At 34.3% G+C, this 12380-nt stretch overlaps 1 protein-coding gene across 4 annotated transcripts in view; it reads left to right on the top strand.

The window, feature by feature from the left end:
* LOC105221361 (cAMP-dependent protein kinase type II regulatory subunit) overlaps positions 1–8718 on the top strand; it is a 65950-nt gene extending 57232 nt beyond the window's left edge. The window contains exons 4-10 of one of the 4 annotated variants that reach the window (XR_003753374.2): positions 124–224; positions 748–843; positions 3977–4124; positions 4259–4334; positions 4405–4587; positions 5514–6591; positions 8083–8295. Coding sequence is in view for 3 of the 4 variants with exons in the window: in XM_029046266.2 (XP_028902099.2) it covers positions 124–224; positions 748–843; positions 3977–4124; positions 4259–4334; positions 4405–4587; positions 5159–5301 (747 nt within the window). In the remaining variant the exon portion in view is untranslated. Of the gene's footprint in view, positions 1–123; positions 225–747; positions 844–3976; positions 4125–4258; positions 4335–4404; positions 4588–5158; positions 5452–5513; positions 6592–8082 lie in introns of those variants that run through there. The other 3 variants (XM_011198271.3, XM_029046266.2, XM_029046267.2) reach the window with 3 other exon arrangements.
* The last annotated feature ends 3662 nt before the right edge of the window (positions 8719–12380 follow it).

Here is a 12380-nt window from a genome sequence, read left to right as displayed (position 1 = left end):
CCGTTTTTGAATTCCGTGTGAAAAGCTCGCCCCTCACACATCCAACTCTTTCACTTCAAACACTTAGAAACATATGCAAATTCATGCAGATTTTCATTTAAATTTTCATTTCTTTTCTCGCAGATGAATCAAGTGTTGGACGCCATGTTCGAGAAACGAGTGCAGCCAGATGAGTTCATCATTCGCCAGGGTGATGATGGCGATAATTTCTATGTTATTGAGTCGTGAGTATCGCATTTCAATTATGGTAATAACGAGCGGTTCTGTGGCCACGCAGCGATTTTTAAGCACCCATCTTCCGCCCCCACGCACAATCTATTATGTCTTGGATTCCTAAAAATTGCAATCGAGAGGGATATGATTTTTCGTTTGCTTAATCGACAAAGGTTTGGCAAAGTTTGACTTTTTTCACCCCGAACGTGAAATTAGTTTCTGTATATCTTGTGTTTTTATGACTGTTATATATCCCTTTGGGTCAGTCAACAATATCTGGGGCTCAGGCGTCGACATTGCTGAGTATGTAACTAGAGAGTTTGACAAATTTACTCATTGGTAGACGATGCCAAACTTCTAAGCGGTAACTCTCTCATAAAATTCACGACCTATTCGAAAAACTTCAAACCTCAGTGCCCCAATGGAGTAAAGCACGGGGATACTTTATGATTAAGAATATTCATATTCGTTATTCTAACTAATTCTTCTCTCTTTTTTCTATTTGCCGCCGATACGAAAAACACAATTTACCAGTGGAGTTTACAAGGTAATTTGTAATGGCGATCATATTTTCACTTACGACAATACCGGAATATTCGGTGAATTGGCATTGCTCTACAATGTACCAAGGTGAGTGCAAGTGACATTTTTATGGCTCATAAAAAAATCGATATTTTTAGCGTAAATACAACACAATTAGTATAAGATTATCATACATATAATACATCTATACTACTACTAGCAGACCCGGCCACACGTTTTTGTGGCTAAGGTAAATCTTTCAATGTAGAGAAAAAATTCTTACGCATAAAGACGAAAACGTTATAGCCGATAAATTTTAAAATGATTGATAGACATTATTGTAGATCTGTGTTAAGCGTAAATCATCATAAATTGTAAAACTTTGATTTTTTCCATCGTATATTGGAGAAAGTAACAAATGACCAAATTTCATAGTTGGCTTTATCTTGGCTTTGGTGACGACATTGATTACCTTCCTCACAGCCATTCGTGTTCTGTTGCAAAATTTGATGTTGATTTATGTTACGCAGCATGATTACAACTCACACTACTTTTAATTGCAAGGGAGTGGGGATAGTCCAGCAATTTAAAATAGTCTGTGGGATAATTGAATACGTCATCCTATTTTGTAGCTCCTCTCAACTCTCCTTTAACGAAATTCTAAATTGTCGCATTAAGCTCAAAAAGATCTTGTTTTTTTACCACCAATATAGGTCATTCAATAAGCCATTTATGTTTATTATATTATGGTTTCATGTCAGGAAAAACACGATGAATAAGCTCCTTTTTCGGGGCCATGAAGTGACAGAAACCCGTTAAAAATGTTATTAATCCATCGAGGTGTCAACTGCGTCGCTACCATTTTCAACTATTTCTATAATCGCAGTATGATATTGTTGGAAAAACACTCGTATGTTATTTGTTAATTGGCGATTCTTTATGTGTCGCCACAAATTAGATGATTTTAGGAATGTGATTAGTTCGTCAGCAACAGTTGATCCAGGAATAGTCTGGCGAAAATCACCGCCAACAGAATCATGGCTTCACCAAAAATATTTTCGTTGTCGCGTAAATCTTTTAAAGTTCTGTGCAGTACCTCCAGCGACTTGAATATCTGGAAAATCTTCTTTATAGCTCTTTTTTTTGGCGATTTTGCAGACTGGTGTTTCGTTGATTTGCAATTTAGGAGTAATTTCCAGGTCGAATTGCCGTTTGTCTGCCTACTAACAGGTGTCAAGTTGCCCCTATTCCCATTATAACTGGGCGTTGAAAATGAGTGAAATCGGTTCAGGAATTACCTCAACCCTCATGTACTATATATGTATGCTGATTTTTGTTATTCTATTGGACTTTATTTCAAATTGTGTGTAATAAAATTACATCAATAAATTGCGAGAGTATAAAATGTTCGGTTGCCTTTCCCTACTTGTTACAAATTGTTTTGGGCTATCGACACAGCCTTATAAATTGAACAATGATACAAATATTTTAACAAAGCAACAATGACAACTTTCAAAATATTATTATTTTTTGCTTTGTTTTTCTTTTTTATAATTTTGTTGTCAATTCTAATAAAATCATCTTCTTGTTATCTTCCTCACAATTTTTCGATATATACTTACTTTCTAATCCTTCCCTGGCCTTCCATAAATATTTCATAACTAAAATTAGCCAGATCGGTTTGGCCCTTCTCGACTTTTTCGAGACTAACGTCACAAATTGTTTGTATGGGTGATTAGAAAATTGTGGATTTAAGACTTTTTCAGGCAATTTTTCTCTCCGTAAGAACCATCCCGGTACCTCTAAAAACATTCTAAACAAAGAATTTGCGAAATCGGTTCAGCGGTTCTCGAGTTATGCGCTTAGCAACACATTTTGCGATTCATTTTTATATTATAGAAGATTATAAAGAGGAAAGATTTGTATGTACGTTTGTAATGAATAAACTCAAAAACTACTGTGCAGATTCCAAAAATTCTTTCACCATTGAAAAGCTACATTCATCTCAAGTAACATAGGCTATATTTATTGCTAGAATCTCAACTTTTTGGAAATAGTTTCTATGCGAGGGTGTTAAAAAGACTCCGTCTTAATGCGAAACTAAAAATCGTCTTGGAAGTCATTCTCTTCGCATCGCAATCGCGTGCCAGAGAGTCGAGTAACAAGCGCTCGCAGCTGCTTGCTGAACAAAATTTCAAAACCTCCCATGTACGCGCTTGAGGGTCGAGTATGGAGCGTGTGCAGCTGCTTGAAGAACACAATATTAGAAATATACAAACTCCTACTAGGGAGTCGAACTCTGAGCGTTCCCAACGCTTTTATAATCACAGAGAAATACAACGGACATCAAAGACTAGAGGTCGCAACAAGTTTTAGCTCAGTACAAATAAAGTATAACTTCATGTTCGAATTTTCCTTATTTTAATTTTTTATATGAACTCACGCAAGAAACGGAAAAGTACATACATATATATGAGAGGGTGTGTATAAGTGTGTAAAAACATATAACTGTTGAAATGTTTGTTTAACCCATGCGAAGCCGGAGCGGTCTGCTAGTATATATATATGTATACACATATTCACAAAAAAAATACTAAAAATTTAGAAAAAACATTTGTAAAAATTGTATTGACCTGACTTTCAATTAGTATTAAAATAATAAAGGAAAACTTGTCAATCAAAAGGCATTCTCATCAACATTTTTCACTTCAACTTCAACTAAAAACGGCCTTGCTATTTATATTTATAAAACGTAATATTTCCCATTAAATTAATTGAATCAAATTATTCGCATATTTGGAGCACAAGAGCTTACTGAAGAGAAAAAAGCGTGTATTTAGTGCTTTAATTATCCACATTGCAACCTTGCCGAGAGAAGTTCGTGTGTGTGCTTGTTGATCCGTTCACGGGGAAGGATACACCCGCATGTATGAGTGTATGTGTGTACGTGGATTCATCGTTGTTTTTATGGGAGGGGCGTCAAAGTAGAAAATAAATGTTCATTCAAATGGAAATTAAGCTTAAAATAAAATTTAAAATTATTATTTTATCGATTTATCTCTGCTGTACACATTTATTTATAAGTGTGAATATTCGACAAGCAAATTATCAATTAAGTTAGAAGAGAGTTCACATTGAATGCGAAGATCCACAAAAATTACAAACACAAATGAAATTCACCCACAGCCACATTCAATATTGAAATACAACCGCTGAATTAACGATTTTCGATTCCTTTCAGAGCCGCCTCCATTCAGGCTGTCACAGAGGGTCTACTCTGGGCTATGGACCGTCAAACGTTCCGCCGCATTCTGTTGAAGTCCGCTTTCAAAAAGCGAAAAATGTACGAAACGCTATTGGACAGTGTGCCAATGCTGAAAGCGTTGAAGGTGAGCTCCCAGTTCTGGAATTTTCATTCCATGCATGCAAATATTACTTTAGCAATGATGCTCTGTAATCCCATTCGGTGTCATCTTTCGCATTTAATCATTATATCGTTTCTCTTTTCCATAAATTCTTTTAGTCCTATGAGCGCATGAATTTGGCCGACGCATTGGTTTCCAAACATTTCTGTAGTACTGAGAGAATCATCAAACAAGGTCGGGAACATAAACTTACGCTAGAAAAGTCGCTCAAACCTGTAGAAAATCATGTTTTTTGATATTGCAGGTGATGTGGCTGACGGCATGTACTTCATAGAGGATGGCAACGTTGTGGTGAAAATGGACCAAGATGGCAAGGAGATTGAGATTTCGCGATTAGGTAAAGGTCAATACTTCGGAGAGTTGGCTTTGGTTACACACCGACCACGCGCTGCTTCCGTCTACGCAGATGGGGATGTCAAAGTTGCATGTAAGTAGAAGAAGACTTCATTTTAACTCATCTTCTTGATCGTTTTTTGGAAATTTCGTTTAATCTCGAGTTCGTTTATGCATTTATACCACATCCATTAAAATGACATTTTCACGAAGAAGATCGTTACGAAATTATTATTTCACAATGTTATATCTATTGTAGCATTATTTAATGTGGCAACTTATTTTTTATTTTTGACCTCATTTGTTGTAGTAATCAATTCAAAAATGCAATCGAAATAAATTTTTAGTGGATGTGGTATTTATCTAGTATGTATTTTGCATTTGAAATATTTAGTTCGGTTTTTTTATTGCATAAACTTAGTTTTCCGCCTATATTTTCCCTTTTTAAGCTTCAATTAATTTTGTTTTATTTTTATTTTTCATTTCTTTCCTAATTTTCCTCTTTTAATTTTATTCCCTAAACTTCGTAATCGTATTCTCTTTCAATGTAAAATTGCTCGTAAAACCGCATAACTTCGTATTTCTAAATTTCTCCGCTTGTGCTTGCGTATATTTAAATGTATGTTTATGATCCTTTATACACTCCGTGGATCCGGTGCTTGTAGTCTTAGACACCGATTGCTTTGAGCGTTTGTTGGGCAAATGTGCCAATTTATTGGAGAGCGGCATAAGCGGTTACCGATACTTAGACGATGATCTGCGCATTTATTACGACAACATCACAATGTTCCAGAACATGCAATTGTAGTGACAGCTCGTTTGCCTATTGTTTTTCTATCATTAATTATACATAGTTGTTCGCTTTTATGGCTTAAAATTGTGCATTATTATTATTTTCCTTTTCTATGCAATTCCTCTCATTTTCACTTTACCTTATGATTTTCATTCGAATGCCATCAATAATCAAATCCAATACTTGTGCTCATACATAATTCAACAATCAAATGCAATGCGTTAAAGATTTGGACAAGAGTGCCTTCGAGCGAATACTCGGCTTCCTTACGGATGTGCTCAAGCGCAATGCAGAAATCTATGAAGAGCAGTTATCTAATCTTGCTCGAGAAAATATATTTTAAAAATCGTTCATTGTTCATATGTATGTATTTACGTCCGTTTTCTGCATCATGTATATTCGTTTTTGTTGAATTTTCTTCACTCAGTGTTAGTTACACAAGCCTCCAAATGGGAGTACTTCTTACTAACACTGAGTAAATGTTAATGTTTCTTTTTTTAAAAACTTTTTTTATACCAACAAATAAATACAAAAAAATAATTCCACAATTATTTTAAATTATAGACCAGTAGGCATTTCATGACTGCAAACGAAATTCCACCAAGTGAAGTAAAATATTTCTTAAAAGATATATAGAGGAATCTAGAGAGATCTAGAGCGAAATCCTGCAAAACTTTAGATCATTTAGAGATACTGAAAAGTCTATTAATCCTTGAATATGCTCATCCCTCGGATAAACTTAAAAGAAATTCAAGTGAAAATGGTTTTAGCTATTTGGTTTTTGATGGAAATTTTAATGCCGAAGAAATTCAAATGAATCGCTGGTGGAAAGTGCATTAGTATTCTAAATAGTTTGGGATATTTCCCTGTCTTTCAGTATGCATTTCTTATAGATAGTTACTTGAATTTCTAATCTAATGTTACTACAATAAATTCATCAATATTTATACGGACAACTAACCAGTTCCTTCAGGAAAACCGGTCGGACGACAGATGAATACAATTATTTGATTTTATTTATGATTATGATATTCATAAACGTAATTAGAAAAATACAAGCCTCAAATATATATGTATGTAGACAAAGCCAATATAAGAATATCAAGTAGTATTTCCTCACAAATGTTAGCTTATGGAGGTGCTAGGGAAACACACTCGTATGTGCACTCAAACAAAATTAGATTGGTAGCAACTTGATAGTAAACCCCTAAGATTTAGGTAGCCTTACATGCCACGCCACGCCACTTCCATGCCACGTCATTATCATCACCGCTTTGGAGACAAGCTCAACTAAAAGCTCCTTTGGTAAGGCCCAAGTAATAATATCTATAAAAAAACCTAACGACGCATGTTAGCCTTTAATAATATTGGTTAACGAACTACACTGCTTCCGAAAACTCAGCACAAACCACCCACCCTTACACACACAACCAACAACAACAATAAAATATAAAAACACACACAATGTTTTAACAACAACAATGTGCAACTTTGCAACTTTGCAACTTTAATCAATTTACGTTGCATAAGATCACAATAGAACATGAAGCTTTGAATTTAAACCACCGTTATACGACTAGCCCTAGACAAACGCTTTTGACTAGCTGAAAACCATGGGTGCTAAGTTGTCTAAAATTAATAACATTGGTAATGGATTTAATTTTTTAACATTTTCTGCAAGAATATACACCTTTAAGCCCACTAACAAACACAACTGCATGTCACACGTACACACACACATGGAGCGCTTTTTAATATTTTAGTGTATAATTTTATTTACATATAATGATTTCAGTTTCAAAATGGATGTGCATATATACGGTTGATTAGAGCTCAAGAATTAAGATCAATAAAATAACAAAAGCTTCTCTAACAGGGGACTGTAATGAGAAAAATGTTGACCAGACCAGTTATAGCCCCAAGTGTTTAATTAACATAGAAATAAAGGTCAATTTGAAAACCGTCCGAAGTCATATTATGACAACATTGCATCACAAATCATATTAGAAATTGTCAAGCAAAATATATTTCGAGTTTTAGAATAATATGAAAAATATTAAGAATTAAACAAAAATTGTGATTTCATATTGCAAACTATTTTATTCGAGAAATTCGTGTTTTGGGAGTACCTATCTTAATAGAATCGAATCTGTATTGCCTGAAAAAAAGTTTGCTCTATACTAATATTCCAAAGGATGTTAGTACGGTACTCAATGGTATGAGCAGGTCCTCAACCAGCTAAACCTTTTTTTATTTTCATTATTTGGGAGAGAGAGTCGCACATCACTGATATTTTCCACTGGATTTTCAATCGAACAGACTAAACCATCGTTCTGAATATTTACGGTGAAAACGGAAGGCCCTAAAAGGTCCTTATCTATCTTGTATAAATAAAGCTTAGTATTATACATTTGTGAATATTATGTATGTAAAATATGTATGTATGTATGTATGTCTGTATATATCATCTTGAATGAGTGAGTGCTCTTTTATGTTAATCCTGTACATAAGACCTATTTTTACATTTTATTTGTTTTATGAATGTTTAGTTTTAAAATCTTTAACTTTGTCTCACTTCAACGAGCTGAGGCATACAAATGAATGTGTGTATGTAATTGTAGGGATTGTATCTAATTGGCAACCGAAAATCAGCGGTAATGTGTTGTGCATGCGGGCACACTAAAAGCAAATGATAATCAAACAACAACAACAACAAACACTTGCATTATGTTTTCAACTTTAGCTAAGCATATTTGATTAACACTTGTTTCTCCCAATTCTCTTTACTCACTTTAGTTTTGGAGGTGCGAGCATTCGAACGCTTGCTGGGCCCTTGCATGGAGATCATGAAGCGCAACATAGACGACTACGAGACGCAGCTTATCAAAATCTTTGGCACCAAAAACAACATTAGCGATACACGATAAAAAGTCTGAGTTCCAAGCAAACACACAAACAACAACAACTAAATACACACAAACGCACACACACACACACACACACCAACAACAACAACAACCAATACATGCGCTCACGTGCGATAAACACATATGTAACTACATCAAACAAACAACAACAAGAAGAACAGTTGACTGTGAAAGCAGTGAAAATATTATATAAATCTAATAATAACAAAATATGAATAATTTAATTAAAAATCCAAGTGAAACTGCAGCAGATGCCATTAGTAAGCGTAGTTAGAAATACAGCAGCAGTAGTGACAACAATAACAAAAAGAACAACAACATAAACAACATAAAGAGCAACACACTTAAATAATAGTCAATCATGTTAGAAAAGTCAAAGGATGTTGATGGAAGAGGTAACTAAAGCAACTAAAGCAACAAACAAAAACAAAAAGCAAAAAATCACAAATGCAGCAAGTCGCACAAGCAGTGACAACAATAGTAACAACAACTAGAGCAAGCATAATACAAGACCAAAAGAAATCCATATTTATTCACAAAACAACATATTGAATTGTAAGCACAAAGATTTATGTTTCAAATCGAAAAAGAAAAAAGAAAAAAGTACTTATATATGTATGTACTCTTGTACATATATATGTATGTATGTATGTAAGTATGTACTGTTATATCAACAACGGCAAACACACACATACACCCCTGTAGTGAACAGCAAACGAGCCAGTAGATCTGGAAATTCCCATCTGGAACCCAAGTTGGCAGCGAATATCAGAAAGAATCTGAAATGAGTTTGAGAATAACCTTCATTCAACTAGACGTTTTTGAACTGGTATGAGACTGGAATGTGTTTCTCACGAAATCCGACAGTTGACAACTACATACATGACACAGGGCAACAACATATTTATAACCACTTGAGTTGTCTGCCGGGTTGCCACTCGCCGCCCACAACCACTCATATACAGACATACAGACATACATATGTATAGCGTAAAGTAAGAGAAGTGTATCCCACAATTTCTTTCGTTTTTGTTGTTGCTATAATTTGCAAAGTGGGAAGTTGTGGGTGTGAGCAAGGCGATGGTAAAACTTTTCTTCTGCTTACACACTCATCCATACATACATACATACATATGTACCACATATATGTTTTGCTATTCTCATTTATGTTCCACCAAAGCAAAGAGAAAATTCTTCGGGAGAACAAAAACAAAAAACAACAAAAAATATTCGTGAAAAACTGTTAATTTACGTACATACATACATATGTAAATGCTTAATAGCACACAGAATAAGAAGTACTAGATGTAAGCGTAAACACGAAGGCAGCACAGTCAGCCGTCGAGGCAGTTACATACATATAAACCTTAAGAAGTAAATATTTAAAAGCAACAACAAAAACATAAACATAAACAAAAAAAAACATATTAATTAGTGTAATTAGAAGTTTCAGCAATGCAGGCCATTAAGAGATTGTTAATGAGAGAACTAGCGAGAGAGAGATAGAGGAGAAAGCTAATTATGAAAGATAGCAAAAAAAGAAAATAAAAATAAAAAAACAATTTTTATAAACTTGTTTGCGAGAATTATAGAAAGAATTCTAATTTGACTTGCTGACAGCTGAAAACTAGTAGTTCATTTGAAATGGACCAATGTTCTCTAGATTTTGCGAGAATCAACACACACACACACAGATACATACATACATTTGTTATAAATAAAATAATTTGTATTTATTTTTAATTGCAAAGCATGATTATTATATCTGGATTATAATAGGCACATTTAAAAGTCAATAAGACCTTAACAAGCCAGTTGTAAAAGCGACGGATGCGTAAAATATAAATAAATATAAAATATTAAGAATTACAAAAATAAAAACAAATAAAAATTAAAATAACAAATCTATTGCTGGGTAAACTCAATATTGTATTTAAACTTAAACTAGAAATATACACTATTTGTACCGTTAATTTCCCCAAAAACAAACAAAGTGAACGTATCCCATACAAACATACCTACATATTTCCACAAACTAACCTAAGAAGCACCTTAAACCAAAAAAAAAAATTAAAAATTAAAACTAAAAACCACATTTCAATGGAAACTATGAAACATCCATAGAAGCTCTTTGTTTGTTTCTTTGCACTTTTCGTTTGCCTTCACCATGTGTCATTGGTTTTAGTTCCGCTTTCCTACTTCCAGTAAAACCAAATTTAATATATGTATTCCTTGGCAGTTAGATGACCCGTTAATATCTGTTGATGGATCTGTGAGTCTACAGCACATTTAGATAACTTTTTGAGGTCTAATAAGAGTGATGACAATGAGACTTTCCTATTTTGCTAGCTAACTATTCGTTCATACTTCTAAGGCTAAAAAAACGATGTGCCCCATTTACGTATTTGACGAAGGGTGATTTGTTGTTATTGTTCGTGAGCTAGTAGCTCTTGTCCGTTTGGTGAAACAGTTAAGATTGAAGCATATCCACCGACTTAGGGTGATCAGCTTAATTTCACAGTTATCAGATTAGTAAGGGATCGCAATTTTTAAGATGAAGTAGTAGAATCGAAGCGCTAAGTGACCCACATAATCACATAATACAGACATATTTATGTATGTGCTAGAAGCAAATATTGGTGACCTACAGAAATAAAAATGGAAATGAGCGTGTATTTTTACCGTAATCACCAAATTCAAATCAAACAACCATGTAACCACACATACATACACAGATGCATACATTTAACTGTATTGTAATTAGCTAGTAAGAAATTATGAAATTACTTGTAAGCATACAATTACCGTTTTACATTGCACAATCGACAGCAGAGCAAATCAGATCGGAAACAAGCATAACAAATCTTCAAAAGCGTTAATAAACCCCAATAGAACATGCAAGTAATCACACAGCGCAGTGCAAATTGAGGTTAGGACAACAGCGCATCAAATCTCACGCACGCTTGACTAAAAAGTAGATTTTATTGCGAATTGAGGGAAATTTGCAAAAATTTTGTTCGCTTGAAATCAAGTAAAAATAATGAAAATGTTACCTTAAATTAGAATAAAAATCGAAAAAATAATAATGATAAAATCAAAATAAATCCGTTGTGTGTGTATGTACTACCAATGAATTAATTGACTATATACATATGTATGTATAAGCAAAACGGAGTCCTAAGAGTCAGCACAACCACATAATGTATGGACATTCTTGCAACATTGTTGGATCCTATTTAAGTATGTATGTACTCGTTTGTAATATAAATAACTTAACTTTGAGCCGCCATTGGCATTTGATGTGTTAACCGTAACGATTTGTTTTCTATGCATGTAACTAACTAGTCAGAGACGAACTAAAGCAATAATGCCTGTGCTTATTAAATTCATAAATACATATTTGTTAAAATACGATAATTCAACAGCCCCTCCTCTGCAACGCCTGAGTGCTCCCTGCAGCAACGACCCCAAACGGGAACTGACAATGCGCCTCAAAATAAAAGAATCCAGCAGCATCCACACATAGTATCTTCAGTTTTGATTGAAGCAAAAGCTTTATGGACTCTCACAAACTCACATTAGGGTTTCGACCCCGGAACTTGGGTTTTGAAAATGCAGCCAGGGGTCTGTATGTACTTTGAATTTTTGAAAAAACTCCACGGATTCCTTTTTGCGTTAACTAAGGCACAGACATGACCCTCGCTAACATGAGCTTATTATACCTGAACTGCACTCTAATATGAATAATGTATTTAATCGTTAAGCGATACAATTGAGAAGCAATTTTCAATTAAATCAATTATGAATAAGTGAAATGTGTAGTATTTAATACAAAAAATAAAAATAGTGATTAATAAAGAACCTAATGGAAGAAAATATGAAATATCAATTTGAATAAATGGAGAAAAAATGTAAGTAAGCGAATCATAAGTCAACTAGTGAACCTCGTTCGACTGGTCAACTGATGACCCCTGTTGGACTGAGTTCGATCCGACTCTGAAGAATTCTCAATGCTCCGTTAAAGTAATCCATCCAAACACATTCTTGAATCCACGTCCGATTACCCCTGGTCTACTATGTGCATTAGACAGCATTAGTTGTTTGAAATACTGTATAACCGATGATGTCGAAAGTGGTCCGCCCTGTGCACCAACTTAACGGAATAAT

This window comes from Zeugodacus cucurbitae, chromosome 6 (assembly GCF_028554725.1).
Source record: "Zeugodacus cucurbitae isolate PBARC_wt_2022May chromosome 6, idZeuCucr1.2, whole genome shotgun sequence".
Classification (NCBI taxonomy): domain Eukaryota; kingdom Metazoa; phylum Arthropoda; class Insecta; order Diptera; family Tephritidae; genus Zeugodacus; species Zeugodacus cucurbitae.
The sequence above is the reverse complement of the archived record's forward strand: the minus strand, read 5'-3'. Positions and strand labels throughout refer to the sequence as shown.